Here is a 19,671-nt window from a genome sequence, read left to right as displayed (position 1 = left end):
GGGCCACAATGCTTGATGAGGTCAGCTTGGCGGGTCCTGAGATCAGCTTAGCCTCCTTGACTTTAAGATCTGCTCAGCAGGACTCCCCGAGCTTGAGCCGGGGCGCGTCGTCGAATAGGCTGCCCCGAACTTAGCCGGGGTAGGTCGTCATTGTAGACTCCAAAGGAGGTTGCTGTAGGTCGTAGCAGCGGAGAGATCTGGCTAAGGTTGGCTTGACCTTCGGCGATGTCCGAGATCGAACTGGCTCTTAGTAGGATCGAGGTCCCGCCTGGTCGGTGTTGAGGTCTACTTGGCCAGAGTGGGGTGGTCCCATGTTGTGTGCAGGATGATTCATTTTGCCCCCCATCAATATTAATTATTAATATAGTCCACAAAAATATATTTATTAGTCCTATAAATTATTAATCCTATAAATATATATTAACTATTATTATAAAACTGATATCTTTATTTATGCTTATAATATATTTTTAGTACTAATATTTATTTTGATAAAAAATAAGGTAAATAGAAGTAATATATTAAATAATTTTATTATATAAATATAAAATACAATAATATATTTCTACTATAATTTAAAATTATCATTCAATATTAATTTGACAATAATATGATTAATAATATATTATAATATGATATATATATCATAAATACAATATATATAATATAAATATAATATGATTATATATATATTATTAATATAATATATTAATGGTGTATTGATATACTAATTTGTTTTGCTAGATTAAGAGATATTTTGTCCGCAAATTTTAGTCCATGATCATTTTCTTGAGGCGATCATGCATTTCCAATCTTAAGGACGAGTATCCTATCGCTGGGTTCAAGGCCGGCCCGAGCGTTAGGCGACTGAGGCAGTCGCCTAAGACCTCAAGCCAATGGAAGGCCTCCGAGAGGCGTGACCAAAAGGAAGCAAAGGCCCCATATAAAAACGAGAATAGGAGCTGGCTACGAGTCTTCCCCCTTGATGGAAGGGAGGTGGAGAGTTTCCTGGCCTGCAGAGGGGCAATTTGGAAAGTTGGGGACAGTAGTTTTGTTTTGGGTGGAGAGAGAGAGAGAGAGAGATTTGGTTGGCTTGATACACGCCTGAAGCCACTCTTATCTTTCATCCCTTCTCTTTTTTGGTTTTGGTCTTGGTTTTCCTTCCCTCACATTACTCCCAATCCAGCTGGGCCATCAGGAAAAAGATAGGGGGATTGGAGATGGACTTCTTGGAGGGTGGAGATTCTTTTAATTTTCTCCTCTCGGTTTCTTCTCCCCTCCTGGCTGGTAGAGAGAGAAAAGGAGGGAGGTTGGAGATTGAATGGCTACTGTGCTGTGATGTTGCAGTTGCTGCTTGGGTACTCGCTTGAAGGGGAGATGGTGGGATGGGACTTTTATTAATTAGATGAAGTGAATTTCCCATAATGCCGCTACTTTCTCTCATAGAGAGGACCCTTTTTGGACAAATTCTTTTATTTAAAAATTATATTAAACTAAAGAGGCTTTTTGTCTAGATTCATATATCTTTGTTGGAATAATGTACTTGATAGCTACTTATTATCATATTATTTTTTTAAAATTACATATTAAAATTTTTTATTATTGAATAAAAAGATGCCTCATTCATTGGATCCGCCACCGCCCAACCCCCGCTATAGATGGGACTTCTATTAATTAGATGGAGTAAATTTTCCATAATGCCCCTACTTTCTCAGAGGTTCCTTTCTGGACATATTCTTTTCTTAACTTGGCCATGAAGTGCCCTGGGATGACCTTCCCTTTTTTGCTCTTGCTTGACATGGTAAACAGTATTGCCAAGCATCATCCCAGTTATTTAATCAGTTTCATGGCCCTTCTTTTAGAGCAATTATATTTTTGCGCCTCCATTCAAAAATTATATTAAACTGAAGAGGCTTCTTGTCTAGATTCAGGTATCTTTGTTGGAATAGTGTACATGATAGCTACATATTTTCATATTATTTTTTTAAATTATATATTAAAAATTTTTATTATTAAAAAAAGAGAGGCCTCATTCATTGGATCCGCCTTAGTCCTCCAAATGTATTGAGCCGCCCCCCGCCCACCCACCCCCCACCGCCCCACCCCCGCTATAAAAAATACCGCCCGCCCTGCCCTCCCCACAAACCACACTCGAAACCAAACATTCAGAATTAAGATCTGGCTTCAATCTAGCAATGGCAGAAAAGGTTGCAAATTCTCCTATTTGTTGTGTCTTATCTATGTAATTTTCAAAGGCTTATGATGATTTTAACTCATTTCACTTATAGAAGTCACAATATCATGATCTTTTCCCTAAAACTTACAGTTATATGTTTATGTAGTACGAAGCTTTAGCATTCCCTTTTATATTTTTTTATCATTATAAAACTTGGAAGCAGGTCGTTTCATCACTCTTGAATCTTTTGTTTCGTTCTTATTTAGATCAATCTGACCATGTTTAACTTTGATATACATTATTTATCCTTTCTGTATTAGCTTTAGCTCACAATTATTATTAAATTATTTTTAACTATGCTAGTGAAAGCAAGTTTCAAGTTTTCTATTTTTTTTCTCACTCGCTCTCTCCTTCTTTCTTTAATATATAGCAGGCTAAATGCGTCGACTCTAGAAAAGTAGATAACTGCATTTTTGTTGCCTTCTTTTTTTTCCTTCCTTCCTTTTTCTTTCTTATTATTTTAATACTCATATTAAGACAATGGTATCATCATTTGTAATGCATATTTATTTTCGAATATTCCCTAGCTGAGATCCTTCATATTATTTTCACATTCACTAAACAAATCGTATCACATATCTCCAAGTTAGCCATAAAATTTGTTGGAGGCAACGAAAGCAAAGTGGGATGAAAAAGACTAGAAGAATGGATTTGCTTCAGAATGTTTTCTTTTCATTCAAAATGGGGGCTGATTACAATAATTCAGATACATCAGAGCTACTGCATTTTTAAAGTTCTGTATCTTTTTTTTAGAATGTTTTCTTTTCATTCAAAATGGGGGCTGATTACAATAATTCGGATACATCAGAGCTACTACATTTTTAAAGTTCTGTATCTTTTTTTTTCACATTTTTGTTGAGCCTACAATGAACGACATATTTCTAGTAGATAATCCTAGAACATCATTTAAGCTGATTCAACAAGTTCCAAAGTCTAGGGAATATAAAGAGTTATTCAACATTTAGTCAAAAATATCTTCTGCACAATCTAGAAAATTAATATATTAATCCTATAAATATATTTATTAGTCCTATAAATTATTAATCCTATAAATATATATTAACTATTATTATAAAATTAATATCTTTATTTATACTTATAATATATTTTTAGTACTAATATTTATTTTGATAAGAAAAATAAGGTAAATAGAAGTAATATATTAAATAATTTCATTATATAAATATAAAATACAATAATATATTTCTACTATAATTTAAAATTATCATTCAATAATAATTTGACAATAATATGATTAATAATATATTATAATATGATATATATCATAAATACAATATATATAATATAAATATAATCTGATTTTATATATATAAAAGGTTTGTGTTTTGCTTGCAATTCTAATTCTTACGAGCTAAATATAGGTTCCCCACTCCCTCTTTCTTCGGCAAGAACTTTTGAAATACATTTATGGTTGAACCTTTAGGCCAGGTTGCAAACTATGGTCATTGAAAGCCATAAACCAACTACCAAAGAAAGCCATAAAAACCCTAGTAATTTGTATGACAATACTACACATGACAGGCATCTATAGAGAAGTATTGTACTCCTCAATAATCTATATGTCCTACCTTGTATATGATGAATAGATTAAAAGAACAATCGGTAATCTCTTTCACACAAAAAAAAAAAATTCTGCATGATTAGCAATATTTTGAGAATTATAATATTAATTTTAATTATCCCAACATGGAGAGTCTTCTGATCCATTGCACCATATTTGTGATCTTGAGAATAATGATATCGATTAAGAACAGAAGAGAAGATAGCAATATTTTTTGATGGGGAGGTCGTGACAGATTTCTTTCTGGTTGACATGAGCATGACTGTGGTAATTTCAGCCAATCATCTGGTTATTGTTGTCCAAATATTTACATCCATGTATGTACGAGCATGAGTTATCAAGAGAGATGTCATCTCAAGATCAGCTCAAACTTTCTCCGCTTTGGGAGCGAAGAAAGCGATAACCATTGCACCAAAAGTATCAAACTAGGAAATTTAAGATAAGATGTGAAAGAAGATCCATAAAGTACCTCTAGATGTGATAGAAGACTCGTTGTACGAGGGAATAGAATTTGATTTTCTCTGCAAGGAAATACTGCACCTCATGGCCTTAAACATTCTGCATGAAAATCCACAAAATGATGTAGGAAAAAATGTCATTGCAATGGTGCCAATGGTTGGATGAGAATCGACGGACTGAGATTGGGGGCCAAAGTTTCCTGCACTCTAGTCCTCTTGCTGCAAGTCCATATCATAATTAATCAGGAGAAATTATATAGTCCATTGTATGCACTATATAGCTGTTCACCAGGCCAATCACCTCGGCTCATTCCTGTGGCTCAAATTTTATTAGGTCTGACCTAAAAATCTCTGATAAAAAGAACTCATCGAGCCAGGCAAAATGTTACACCTCAAACCTAGAGCGCAATAGACGCCGCATACCTATAGGGCGGACCATACGAGCATGCAATGCTACTAATTAAATCATATTATCTCAAAGTAATAATAATAATTCTTCAATTTTTAAAAATTTATTTAATCAAGAACTAAACAAATCATTATAATCAATTGTTCCAAAGCACATCAGGCAAAAATGCTAACTATTTATTATTATTCAATTCAAAAAAAATTGTTCAAACCAAACTAGTATAAGTAGTCTAAACCGGTAATTGCAAATATCTTCAAAATATCTAGCATACTTCCCCAAGTTCCGATCAATTATGATTCAGGATCTCAAAAATAAAGAAAGAAAAAGTAATGAGCTACACTAGCTCAGTAACCAACATAACACCACAAAATGAGGTCTACTTATACAAATTAAATAATTAAATAGCATGATAATGACTGAAAATAAATCAAATTTCAAATAATACATATATATCTTTTAAAATTTATTATTATTTTCATAAACTGATATTAAAGATCCAACATCAAGCTATGGCTATATAACTTAGTGGCATGGGTCAGATACAGGATGCACAAAGTGCCAGATGTCACTATTCTAATCACCGGTAGTTTAGTGTCGAAATCAGTTTCTCATATTATAAGTTGATGGGGCATTGGTGGGGCTAGATCATAACCGTGTTGAGAATACATAAATATTAAACAAATTTTTTAATTTATCTAGTCATATTATCTAAATTTCATAACATAATACATAATATATATATATATATATATATATATTAAAATAAATACTATTGTAATAATAACATGCTTGACCCATGTAATTAAGTGTAAAATAAATATCACAATCAAATATAATAAACTAATTACCACAATCAACATGATTTTTTTTGTCAAAATATCAACTAATATTAATTTAATTGATCTATCACAAGATCATAAACTATAGCACTTTATCCATCGTAGAGCATTTGAGCATAAAATATTCTTCAAGATTGATAATTATACTCAAATTCTTTCAAAAGCATAAGCTAAAAATCTAAGAGAAAAAAGAAAGTCCATAATAAAACGTTCAAAATCCGAGATCAATTAATGCTGGAACCAACATTCCACTAATCATAGACTTCAGTTGCTAGAAATTTTCTTTGCATGGTATATAGGAGAACCTAATAATGAAATAATATAATGATAACCTAATCAATCAAGAATCAAAAATACCATCTTTTCCTTTGAAAATGAAATTCTCCCTGACAAGAAAAACCATCAAAAACTTTTCCAAAGCAAAGCGATGCTATTTCTAACCAACCCAAAAATTATTCAAACTACCAACATTTTCGGGATTTACTAGTTGACTTCCGATCAAAATACCAATCTTCATTGTAAATTGAAGAGAGAGAATCTTATTAGTCTGGGTTCAATCAAAAATTTGGTCTTGGTTGTCAATAGCACGGGCCATCCTTGCATCTAATCCATAGGCCCAAGAGAAATCAGTTTTTTTTTTTAAAATTAATAAATAAATAAGGACAAAGTGAAGAGAAAAGAAGAAATAATAATAAGAAGAAAATGAGATGAAAGAGAGGGAAGAGGAGAGACGAGACCAAGGAACGGTGGTGGCAGCCAAGTTGTGGTGGTAGGGGGGTCAACGGCCAGCCGGAGGCGGTGGTGGCTGGTGGAAATGGGTCACATGGCCAAAACTAGAGAAGGAAAGCAAAGAGTGGCAGCGCCCCTAGCTGCCTCGATGGCAAGGAAGAAGCAAAAAGGTAGAAAGAAGCTCTTCGATGAGCTGTAGTGGCGATGGCACTCAACTGTGGTGGTAGATTTCAGCGGATTTCGGTGATATAGGTCTTGAAATAGAGAAACAGGGCAACAGAAAAAAACAGAGTGAGGACGAGATTTCGGGCGACAACACTTGGCTGTGGTGGCACACTGGAGAAAAGGAAGAAAGGGAGGAGGGGGCTCAGAGGTGGTCCATCGTGCGGGATGAGGAGGGGATTTAAAAGAAGGTTTCTGAAAAGGATAAGTCCGGCATAACAGTGATAACAACGGCCGTTCGCTGGTTGGCAGTGACCTCAATTGGCACCAGCCCCGTAGAGATCATGTCGGCAGCCATATCTCCAATGAATAGGAGATCGGGTAGAGGAATGTAGTTCTTTTATTCCAATCCTTTCTCTCTCTCTCTCTTTTTGCGAACTGAAGTCGTTTGGGCCTGCCAACTTCAGTCCAGAATAGGCCCAATGGGCCAGTTCACGCAAAGACTAAACACAAACAAGTTGAGTAAGCGAGGAGTTTGCTTTTAGGCACATTACAACAAAATTAGGAATCCCTAACATTATTTTAGTGTTGTTTTTCAAAAAATGTTGGGAAATGCTTGTTTAGCCCGCATTTAAATCAAATTACCGGGTCTTTTGTGAAATCCATTGAATTAGCGATATTATTTTCCAGTATTTTTGGGAATGCCATGGAACATTATTTTACCCAGCATTTTTGGTGAAATGCTGGTTATATAAATATATTCTTATTGTATGATTAGCCCATACAAGTTAAACATGCCCGTTAATAATGTACTTTTGCCAGCTTTAATAAAGTAACTAATTAAAAGCCTGGATTAAAATTAAAAAAAAAGTCCTAATTAAAAACTATAACTCCACGCCTAATTTCTCCCCCTCCAGTGCTCCATCCTCCGCCCAAATCTGCCACCGCCCAAATCACCACGAACAAATCCCTCCCACCAGCTGGATCGCAATCCCGGTTGCAATCCAAGTTTCATGATCAAAGGAACCACAAATTATTGTAGTCACTTTAAAAAAAAAAAGACTCGATGTTACAATCTAATTGGAATAATATTTTTTCTTTTCCTTTGAAAGAGTGGGAGGCTAAGGTATAAAGCAAACGGTACGTGCTCTCTATTCCAAATCTATAGGCAGCCATATCCGCCAAACGATGGCGGGGGAGAAAGAAGCAAAGCAAGTGAAGGTCAAGGAAATGACAAATGATAAGATTTTCGGAAGGAAAGCGAATGAATCTAAAACCTATTATGAGATTTTATATTGCAACACTGCTTATGATAAGATTAAAACCACGTTCATCATGAGCTCCATTGCCCCAACTGAGGCAGCGAATCAAAATCTCACAACTAATTCGGCATGGGGAGGACGAGAGGGGATATTAAAGCTCTCTACCAACATATGGGAGGAAAGAGAGAGGGGAGGCAAGGCTAGGGCTTGGGTCGGGCTTGGGCCAGGTTGATGTGAACCTGAGCCCGGCCCATTTATTAGGGAGCTCAAACGTCAGGCCCGACCCAGCCCGTCTACAATTCTCCAACCACAAGCGGGCCAGGCGAGCCACCCGGGATTTGAACAGGTCTAATTAGGCCTCAAACCATATGGAGAACCCTGAGGGAAGGAATGGAGACTCAAACCACTTGACTGGTGTGTGTGAGAGAGAGAGGAGTGGGGAAACGGGCAAGAAAAGGAGGAAGAGAAAGGCACAAGTTTGGGGGCGGGTCAGAGGAGGAATAGAGGAGAGAAACCTTGGGGGGGAGAGAAAGAAGGGGAAGTGCTATAGGGGTTCCCTAGCCACAACGGACCAAGGAGCCTAAGGGAAGAATGCTTCCAAGAGATTCTCTCTCTAAGCATGGGGTTGAGAGAGCCCTGCCTATGAGAAGTCTAACAATAGCTAGCAGCGCCAAATCAAATTCAAAATAAATTCTACTGGATTTGTTATAAATGTCCTTGATTACTTTATGTGAGAGCTTTTTTTGTTGAACATGGGATGCAACCTTTAACCAAGTTGATAGTCGATTGTCTAAGGCTTTGCTCATTTGCCCGCTATCGGATATAGTGTATTTACAAATATAGAATTTGAGTTGCAAGCATCTAAAACAACTATTTAGATATTTTCAATCGCAACTACAAATTGCATTTGGACTAAAAACATGAATCTAAATTTTGTAATTGAAAATATAGGCAAAATTAATTGATCATATTTCTAATTACAAAATTTGTTGCAATTGGAAGAAATCTCCAAAAGAGATATTGCACCTCTCTTCAACTATTGAAACTTAATATTCTATATTTTATTAAAATATAAATTATTATAACAAAATATATAATTAATATAATATTATATAAATTTTCTAAAAGTATATTAATGTAATAATTAATGTTATAATATTGATAATATAATTATTGTTTTATGATCATGCCATACTTGTTTAATTTTTTCTATTATAACATGATGATTCTTGTTGTACAATAATTATGTGTTATTAAAATAATATTCATGATTATAAAAATATATTTAAGGGAAAATTATTTTGTAGTGATATATCGATATAATTACTGTAGCAATTATTATTATAGTAATTTGTAATATTATTAATTTTTCTGTTATAGTTATAAAATTATATGATAATTAATATGCTATAATACAAGGTAAAAAGTTTATTATTTTCAAAGGATAACCTTATTGAATCATTTATAGAGCTATCTTATCTATTGTAGCTCCATAAAACTAAGTAGTCACAATTGTATTTGTTATTTTCAATTATAAGCAATGAAAAAGAAACAATTTTTTCCTAGCAAAAAAAGAAACAATTTTTGCAATTGCAATATCAAATGTAGCATTTATAGTTACAACCTATATTTAGCTCGTAAGAATTAGAATTGCAAGCAAAAAATATACCTTCTAGCCAAATATCTAATCCCATCGAAGCGAAGAAAAAACTTTCTTAATCTGTTCAACTCGCATCTCCCAAATGATTTAGAAAAAAATAAAAAAATTGCAAAATAAGATTTTGGCCTTTTTTTTCTTTCATTGACCAATAATGCATTAAGATATATAGCATCTATTTATGTTAGTGAGGTCCATTTTTGTACAGTTCGAATCAGATTTTTTTTTATAATTCAAACAATACTCAACCTTTCCGAACATAATTAGTAAAATTATATACGAAGAATTTCGACTTCTATATTAATTTTGCCTATTGATGCTCCACGTAATTTTTTATCAAAGGCTCCCGCTGCCCCGCAAAAAGAAAAACCGCACAAAAACATCCTGCCTGATTCACTAATTCGTGGTAAGATACTGAACCATAAAAAAGGTAGGAATGGATAAATAACACATAAATCAAGGGCTATGCGGATCCTCAGACATATATGAAATGGAATAAAGATGGACCAAGCTACTTATGGGAAAAAAATGAATGATTATGTTCCATAAAAAAGGGATAATCCATAACGTGACGCTGAGGATTGCTTCTTATTACGTCGCATTGAGTCAAAGGTTGTTTGTTACGTACGTAATTAAAGGGCACGTCAGGCACTGTGCTTTCAGCCAACGAGCTTAACTACTAGATGCTATTTCGACATCATAGACAGTAAAGAAAGGACTTAAAAATGAAAATAAAAATAATTGTTGTGCCCAACGAATCGATTTTGGTTTGACAATCAATTCCGTACTTGTTCGTGAGCCTATACGTGTCCCTCCAACATTGTAATGATTTAGCTTATGGCTTTTGGCAATAGCTTGTGGGTTGTTTTTGTTTACAACACATCATGATTGATAGTCCCTTGACTTCAAGTCAACCACCAGTCCAACGTGGATAGGAAAACTTTCTGACAACCAATCTTTAGATCGAGCACATGGGAGCTGATAAATAAACCTGAAGTGATTATTTTTTCAAAAAAATAAAGGGGACCCAAGGCACCCCACCACCCACTCTTTCCAACTTTATATATAGGTACTAGAGTCTAGAACAGACCAAGCTTAATATTTCAAGCTTCCAAGGTTTAGAAAGTTGTACCTTTCAAGAGACTTTTGAATTATGCACCAGTTGCTTTGAGATCTGCATATATAGATGAATGACTTGGTTTGGAACACTATCAAATTTGTGCATTGAGTAATCTAATGATGGATTCGTGTGAAGAAAGATGTATAATTCTTTCATACAAAAGATACAATCGCAACCCAGCTCTGAACCCCACCTATCACTTAAAAGCCAAGAGGGTGCGCTGCTAAGCTGCAAACTCAGAGAGTAGATGCGGTTGCTTCATAGAGGGTATTGTGAAGTAAATTCTATTAAGAGACCACAATGGCAAGCTACTATCATGCAGCCTCAGAGTCCCTGCCTGCTTGTACTCCATTGGCAGCTCAAAAAATTCCTACTAGTATATAATTATTGGCAAGCCAGCAGTGGTACCAATAGATATCTTATATCTGAGAGTTCTCGCTTCTCACCCTTTAATTACCTTCCCAGCAGCCTCTGGCTGATATAAATTTATTTATTCTTGGAGCAAAACACTAAGGAAAAAGAGCATCATATTATTCAGGCATCAAGTCCTTTCACACAATATTCAAAACAAAAAACACACCAAAATAACATTTTATTTCCACATTATTCTCCCATGAATCCAACATCCTTCACCCTTATTTCTGTTATTATTTTTTGGCAAAGGAAAACACGGATACACATGATCACATGATGGTACAGGAGGTTGATGGATCCTCCTCACAAATCAACCGGAATCCTCCATGAGAGGTTCCACCATTGGGCATTGGTCGACAAGAGCAGGGCGTCCAGCAACAAACCTGGCAAATTGGTGGTTGACATGGTGGTGGACATGGTACATTTTTTGGTAGCTCCATGCAGGGATCCAGGCATTTTGGATGCTCCCATACTATGATCTCAATGTCGTTGGTCACCTCGTTTTTAGTTTCTATTTCGGCAGTTTTTTTATCCTTAGCATCCTTTTTCTTCTCGGGAGTAGGTTCCTTGATCACCTTCTTAGTCATCGTGCATTTGGGATCCTTGTGAAGGTCGTATAATATGATTTGAATGTCGTTGTGCAGCTCGTTGGTAAGTTCTATCTTCTTAGTTTCTGGTGGGGGTGGCGGCGGCGGGTCTCGTACAATTACTATGTCTTTGATCACCTTGCAGGCCTTGCAGCGGAGCTTCTTGGAGAGCTTCTCGGGATCGAATGGGCCGGAGATTGTGACAGTATTGTTCTTCTCGCCATAGGAGATGGTTTTTATGTTCTCTTGTTCTTTGTTGATGGAGATCATGGGGGGAAATTGGATGATTGGTACGTGCAATCTTTAATTAGTAGCTAAAATACTGAACTAGAATGGAGGCAGTGAAGTGTGGGGAGGTTTAATTACGTACCTTGCAGCTTGCACAGGGTCTTTTGAATCTTTTTGTAGCAACAACGGCAGCCTAGATCAACTTTTATGGCTAACTTGGAGATCTGTGATACGATTTGTTTAGTGAATGTGAAAATAATATGAAGGACCTCAGCTAGGGAATATCCGAAAATAAATATGCATTACAAATGATGATACCATTGTAGTATTAAAATAATAAGAAAGAAAAAGGAAGGAAGGAAAAAAAAGAAGGCAGCAAAAATGCATTTATCTTCTTTTCTAGAGCCGACGCATTTAGCCTGCTATATATTAAAGAAAGAAGGAGAGAGCGAGTGAGAAAAAAAAAATGGAAAACTTGAAACTTGCTTTCACTGGCATAGTTAGAAATAATTTAACAAGAATTGTGATCTTAAGCTAATAGAGAAAGGATAAATAATGTATATCAAAGTTAAACATGGTCAGATTGATCTAAATAAGAATGAAAGAAAAGATTGAAGAGTGATTAAAAATCGACCTGTTTCTAAGTTTTATTATGATAAAAAAAATATAAAAGGGAATACCAAAACTTCATACTATCATTAACATATAACTGTAAGTTTAAGGGAAAGGATCATGATATTATGAGTTCTATAAGTGAAATGAATTAAAATCATCATAAGCCTTTGAAAATTACATAGATAAGACACAACAAAGAGGAGAATTTGCAACCTTTTCCGCCATTGCTAGATTGAAGCCAGATCCTAATTCTGGATGCTTGGTTTCGAGGGTGGTTTGCGGGAGGGCAGGGCGGGCGCAGTCTTGTTTATAGCGAGAGTGAGAGAGAGGGGGTGGGGGGTGGTGGGAGCCTTTTCTTTATTATTATTTTTTTAACTAAGTGGAAGTGCCATCGCACAAATGGAAATATTTTTTTAACGACCATCATATCCACCAAAATAACTTTTCCTATTTGTTATCAAGAGAAAAGTCATCCCAAGATTTGTTCAATATCGTTCTCCACTTTGGGAGGAAAAAATTCGATAGCCGTTGCATTAAATGTATTAAACTACGAAATTTATGAATCTTAAAGTGCTAAATTACCATCCGCATGCAGGGAAATCATAAGACCCACCATTGATGCATGTCTCGCTTCCTTCCACTTTGATGGATATGATGTAAAGGCCTCTTTACGATCAGCCTTCTCATATCTAAGACGATAAAGATGAAGTCTGTATTAAAGTTTAAAAGCCTGACAAACAAAGCCAATGCTAGCGCTGCGTTTGCTTCATCTGCGGGGCCTGATCTACTTCGAGGCTGCTTTTGTACTAATATGAGGTCGGCGGCGCCGACCCAAATTAAGTCAATAGAAGTTAGCTCGGACAGGCTAGCCTCGCATGCCGGTTTATACTTTATATGCTAGCTAGTAGTGGTCTTAGAGGCGGCTCAATGCATTTGAGGACTCTAAAGTAAGACTCTTTTTTTCATAAAAAATGATGAAAAATTTTTAATAAGTCCAGAATATTTTAATCTTTTTAAACAATAATTTGTCTAGCTTTTTAAGATGCAAAATTACTAATCAAATTTTTGTACTCAAGATTCATTAAAATACTATTTTCAAATATAACTAATTCATTTAATTTTTTTTATATAATTGACTGTACATAAGATTTTATTAATTTTAATTTTAAAAAATTTTAATTACAAATAAAACATACGTGGCTCAGTTTGCCGAGCATGCCAGCGCTGAGTTCAATAAAATTGTAGGGAGCAGTTGCGAAGAGCTTGATGAAGCCAGTGTCAGGGTCTGCTTGTCACTTGAAGCTTTTACTTTTACAATACATGACAGCATCTGCTATTTTGCAAAATCTCTCCTCCAAATAACAGCAGTTCTTCTGACGTAGCAGATCATGGCAAACCTGGAGAATCTGAAGCAGGCTTTTAAAGGGACCGCAGAAATTAACAAACAGGACATTGAAACAAATAAGAGGGTGTTGGAGGAATTTGAGGATCAGAACAAGCAGGACCGAAATGAAGGCTTGTCCTTCAAGAACCTGTGGGAAAAGACACCTCAAGGGAAGGCAGAAGCTAAGTTTGAAGCACAGAAGATTGGAGAAGTTACAAAGGAGAGGGCAGGATCAACAATCCAGAGAAATATTTGTGGTCATGTCAGTGCTGCTTGTGACAATTAATTGGAAATGCTATTTGTCACTACTCCCGAGGTAGAATGGAGAAAAGTTGCAGCATAGGGTTTGATATTTGCCGGCCTGCTTGCTCAGTACACTTAAGAGCAGAGCCTGTCATCAATAAATGAAAAAACAAATAAGAAAAAAGAGTAAAAGATGATAGTTGAATCTTCTTCCCTTCTTCTCCTTAGTGCTCTTATATCTGACTGTTGTCACCATGCATGCAGCGGAAAATAAAAATCTTACTGAATACTGTCTGCTCTATAAATTCTCAAAAATTTTGCAGAAGTAATCCGCTTTGTTTGTGTTTTTGAAAATTTAAACCATTTTTATTTTTTTATTAGAATAAGTGGCACATATTAAGTAGTATACTGATATTCTTATTTGAGTGGTATATTGATATTCTAACGGAACGGAGCGAAGCGACGATATTTATTTATTTTTGGAATAATTATGTAATATTTTATTTTACCAAAAATGTTGATAGGAATTAAGGTTTAACTATAAATATTTTATAACTCTTGTTATTTTTAGGTAATCTATTAGTAGATCTGTATGAAGGAAGATGCATAATTCTTTCATACGGAAGATATAATCGCAACCTAACTCTGAACCCCACCTGTCACTTAAAAGCCAAGAGGATGCGCCGCTAACCTACAAACTCGGGAAGTAGATGCGGTTGCCTCATAGAAATATTGTGAAGTAAATTCTAGTAAGAGACCACAATGGCAAGCTACTGTCATGCGGCCTTAGGGTCCCTGCCTGCTCGTACTCCATTGGCAGCTCAAAAAATTCCTACTGGTATATTATTGATTAGCCAGCAGCTTGTATCTGAGAGTTCAAAAAATTCCTGAGACCTCACTTCTCACCCTTTAATTACCTTCCCAATAGCCTCTGGCTGATATAAATTTATTTAGTTTTGGAGAAAAACCCTAAGGAAAAAGAACTTCATATTATTCAGGCATAAAATCCTTTCACACAATATTCAAAACAAAAAACACACCAAAATAACATTTTATTTTCACATTATTCTCGCATGAATCTAACATCCTTCACCCTTATCTCTGTTGTTATTTTTTGGCAAAGGAAAAACACGGATACATATGATCACATGATGGTACAGGAGGTTGATGAATCCTCCTCGCAAATCAACCGGTATCCTCCATGAGAGGTTCCACCATAGGGCATTGGTGGACAAGAGCAGGGCATCCAGCAACAAACCTGACAAATTGGTGGTTGACACGGTACCTTTTTTGGCAGCTCCATGCAGGGATCCAGGCATTTTGGATGCTCCCGTACTATGATCTCAATGTCGTTGGTCACCTCGTTTTTAGTTTCTATTTCGGCAGTTTTTTTATCCTTAGCATCCTTTTTCTTCTCGGGAGTAGGTTCCTTGATCACCTTCTTAGTCACCGTGCATTTGGGATCCTTGTGAAGGTCGTATAATATGATCTGAATGTCGTTGTGCAGCTCGTTGGTAAGTTCTATCTTCTTAGTTTCTGGTGGGGGTGGCGGCGGCGGTTTCTCCACTACAATTACTATGTCTATGATCACCTTGCAGGCCTTGCAGCGGAGCTTCTTGGAGAGCTTCTCGGGATCGAATGGGCCGGAGATTGTGACAGTATTGTTCTTCTCGTCATAGGAGATGGTTTTTATGTTCTCTCGTTCTTTGTTGATGGAGATCATGGGGGGAAATTGGATGATTGGTACATACAATCATTAGTAGCTGAAATATTGGACTAGAATGGAGGCAGTGAAGTGTGGGGAGGTTTAATTACGTACCTTGGATCTTGCATAGAATCTTTTGAATCTTTTTGTAGCAACAACGGCAGCCTAGGTCAACTTTTATGGCTAACTTGGAGACCTGTGATACGATTTGTTTAGCGAATGTGAAAATAATATGAAGGACCTCAGCTAGGGAATATGCGAAAATAAATGTGCATTACAAATGATGATACCATTGTTTTAATATGAGTATTAAAATAATAAGAAAGAAAAAGGAAGGAAGGGAAAAAAAAAGCAGCAAAAATGCATTTATCTGCTTTCCTAGAGCCGACGCATTTAGCCTGCTGTTAAAGAAATAAGGAGAGAGCGAGTGAGAAAGAAAAATGGAAAACTTGAAACTTGCTTTCACTGGCATAGTTAGAAATAATTTAACAATAATTGTGATCTAAAGCCAATAGAGAAAGGATAAATAATGTATATCAAAGTTAAATATGGTCAGATTGATCCAAATAAGAACGGAACAAAAGATTCAAGAGTGATGAAACGACCTGCTTCCAAGTTTTATTATGATAAAAAAAATATAAAAGGGAATACTAAAGCTTCGTACTATCATAAACATATAACTGTAAGGTTTAGGGAAAAGATCATGATATTGTGTGTTCTATAAGTGAAATGAGTTAAAATCATCATAAGCCTTTGAAAATTACATAGATAAGACGCAACAAAGAGGAGAATTTGCAACCTTTTCCGCCATTGCTAGATTGAAGCCAGATCTTAATTCTGAATGTTTGGTTTCGAGTGTAGTTTGCGGGGAGGGCAGGGCGGGGGCAGTCTTTTTTATAGCGGGGGGTGGGGCGGTTGGGGGTGGGTGGGAGCCTTTTTTTTAAAATATTTTTTTAACGACCATCATATCCACCAAAATAACTTTTCCTAGTTGTTATCAAGAGAAAAAATTCGATAGCCGTTGCATTCAAAGTATTAAACTACGAAATTTAAGATGTGATTACTCATGGGGAGGACCACTCCCTTTATGAATCTTAAAGTGCTAAATTACCATCGTCATGCAGGGAAATCATAAGAACCACCATTGATGCATCTCCCGCTGCCTTCCACTTTGAGGGATATGATGCAAAGGCCTCTTTACGATCAGCCTCGTCATATCTAAAACGATAAAGATAAAGTTTGTATTAAAGTTTAAAAGCTTGGCAAACAAAGCCAATGGTAGCACTGCCTTTGTTTTATCTGTGGGGCCTGATCTACTTCGAGGCAGCTTTTGTACTAATATGAGGTTGGTGGCGTCAACGCGAGTCAAGTCAATAGAAGTTAGATCCGACAGGCTGACCTGGGGTGTCGGTTAATACTTTATATGCTAGCTAGTAGTGATCTCTATATCTTTTGGAAATGGTTTCATAAAATTTTAAGAAGGGATGATCATCGCGAGACTAAAGGTGATATTGGTGGAGATAATGAGATGATCTTGTACTATGATGATCCTATATGGTAGTGATTCCAAAGCACACATACTCTTCAAATCACCACACAACCTAGCGATAGGATACTTGTCCTTAAGGTTGGAAATGCATGATCGCCTCAAGAAAATGATGATGGGCTAAAATTTGAGGACAAAATATCTTTCAATCTAGCAAAACAAATTAGTATATCAATACACCATTAATATATTATATTAATATTATATATATATATATAATCAGATTATATTTATATTATATATATTGTATTTATGATATATATCATATTATAATATATTATTAATCATATTATTGTCAAATTATTATTGAATGATAATTTTAAATTATAGTAGAAATATATTATTGTATTTTATATTTATATAATGAAATTATTTAATATATTACTTCTATTTACCTTATTTTTCTTATCAAAATAAATATTAGTACTAAAAAATATATTGCAAGTATAAATAAAGATATTAATTTTATAATAATAGTTAATATATATTTATAGGATTAATAATTTATAGGACTAATAAATATATTTATAGGATTAATATATTAATTTTCTAGATTGTGCAGAAGATATTTTTGACTGAATGTTGAATGACTCTTTATATTTCCTAGACTTTGGAACTTGTTGAATCAGCTTAAATGATGTTCTAGAGTTATCTACTAGAAATATGTCGTTCATTGTAGGCTCAAAAAAATGTTAAAAAAAAAGATACAGAACTTTAAAAATGTAGTAGCTCTGATGTATCTGAATTATTGTAATCAGCCCCCATTTTGAATGAAAAGAAAACGTTCTGAAAAAAAGATACAGAACTTTAAAAATGCAGTAGCTCTGATGTATCTGAATTATTGTAATCAGCCCCCATTTTGAATGAAAAGAAAACATTCTGAAGCAAATCCATTCTTCTAGTCTTTTTCATCCCACTTTGCTTTCGTTGCCTCCAACAAATTTTATGGCTAACTTGGAGATCTGTGATACGATTTGTTTAGTGAATGTGAAAATAATATGAAGGACCTCAGCTAGGGAATATCCGAAAATAAATATGCATTACAAATGATGATACCATTGTCTTAATATGAGTATTAAAATAATAAGAAAGAAAAAGGAAGGAAGGAAAAAAAAGAAGGCAGCAAAAATGCATTTATCTGCTTTTCTAGATCAGTCGACGCATTTAGCCTGCTATATATTAAAGAAAGAAGGAGAGAGCGAGTGAGAAAAAAAAATGGAAAACTTGAAACTTGCTTTCACTGGCATAGTTAGAAATAATTTAACAATAATTGTGAGCTAAAGCTAATACAGAAAGGATAAATAATGTATATCAAAGTTAAACATGGTCAGATTGATCTAAATAAGAACGAAACAAAAGATTCAAGAATGATGAAACGACCTGCTTCCAAGTTTTATTATGATAAAAAAATATAAAAGGGAATACTAAAGCTTCGTACTATCATAAACATATAACTATAAGTTTTAGGGAAGAGATCATGATATTGTGACTTCTATAAGTGAAATAAGTTAAAATCATCATAAGCCTTTGAAAACTACATAGATAAGACACAACAAATAGGAGAATTCGCAACCTTTTCCGCCATTGCTAGATTGAAGCCATATCTTAATTCTGAATGTATGGTTTCGAGTGTGGTTTGCAGGGAGGGCAGGGCGGGGGCAGTCTTTTTTATAGCGGGGGTGGGGCGGTGGGGCGGTGGGGGGTGGGTGGGCAGGGGCAGCTCAATACATTTGGAGGCCTAAGGCGGATCTAATGAATGAGGCCTCTTTTTTTTAATAATAAAATTTTTTAATATGTAATTTAAAAAGAATAATATGAAAATAGGTAGCTATCAAGTACACTATTCCAACAAAGATACATGAATCTAGACAAGAAGCCTCTTTAGTTTAATATAATTTTTGAATGGAGGCACAGAAATATAATTGCTCTAAAAGAAGGGCCATGAAACTGATTAAATAACTGGGATAATGCTTGGCAATACTGTTTACCATGTCAAGCAAGAGCAGAATAGGGAAGGTCATCCCATGGCACTTCATGGCCAAGGCAAAGAAAAGAATTTGTCCAGAAAGGGACCTGTCTATAAGAGAAAGTAGGGGCGTTATGGGAAATTCACTCCATCTAATTAATAAAAGTCCCATCCCACCATCTCCCCTTCAAGCGAGTTTATAGCGGGGGTTGGGCGGGTGGGGGGTGGGTGGGCAGGGCCGGCTCAATACATTTGGAGGCCTAAGGCGGATCCAATGAATAAGACTTCTTTTTTTAATAATAAAATTTTTTAATATGTAATTTAAAAAAAATAATATGAAAATAGGTAGCTATCAAGTATACTATTCCAACAAAGATACATGAATCTAGACAAGAAGCCTCTTCAGTTTAATATAATTTTTAAATAAAGAAATGGAAAAGTAATTACATTAAAGAAAGGCCCATAAAAAACTGATTAAATAACTGAGATAATGCTTGGCAGTACTGTTTACCATGTCAAGAGTAGAATA

At 35.3% G+C, this 19,671-nt stretch overlaps 2 protein-coding genes across 3 annotated transcripts; both read right to left on the bottom strand.

The window, feature by feature from the left end:
* Nucleotides 1-11,008: 11,008 nt before the first annotated feature.
* Nucleotides 11,009-11,725, bottom strand: LOC113462754 (protein PYRICULARIA ORYZAE RESISTANCE 21-like). The gene has a single exon (XM_026804835.2). It carries the CDS (start codon nucleotides 11,723-11,725, stop codon nucleotides 11,138-11,140), a length of 588 nt encoding a protein of 195 aa, XP_026660636.2. The 3' UTR covers nucleotides 11,009-11,137.
* A 3,174-nt stretch (nucleotides 11,726-14,899) lies between these two features.
* On the bottom strand, nucleotides 14,900-18,811 carry LOC120109203 (protein PYRICULARIA ORYZAE RESISTANCE 21-like). Of its 2 annotated transcripts, none has more exons than XM_039122949.1 (3): nucleotides 18,750-18,811; nucleotides 15,745-15,826; nucleotides 14,900-15,629 (listed from the first exon to the last, which is right to left on the bottom strand). In XM_039122949.1, the coding sequence occupies exons 1-3, from the start codon at nucleotides 18,759-18,761 to the stop codon at nucleotides 15,070-15,072; spliced, it is 654 nt and encodes a 217-aa protein (XP_038978877.1). In that variant the 5' UTR covers nucleotides 18,762-18,811; the 3' UTR covers nucleotides 14,900-15,069. The 2 variants fall into 2 exon arrangements, with proteins under 2 accessions (XP_038978877.1, XP_038978876.1); XM_039122948.1 differs by lacking the exon at nucleotides 18,750-18,811 and adding an exon at nucleotides 16,430-16,483.
* Between the last annotated feature and the right edge of the window lie 860 nt (nucleotides 18,812-19,671).

Source organism: Phoenix dactylifera, unplaced genomic scaffold (assembly GCF_009389715.1).
Source record: "Phoenix dactylifera cultivar Barhee BC4 unplaced genomic scaffold, palm_55x_up_171113_PBpolish2nd_filt_p 001902F, whole genome shotgun sequence".
Classification (NCBI taxonomy): Eukaryota; Viridiplantae; Streptophyta; class Magnoliopsida; order Arecales; family Arecaceae; genus Phoenix; species Phoenix dactylifera.
Note: the sequence above shows the minus strand (reverse complement) of the source record. Positions and strands in the feature narration are given on the sequence as shown.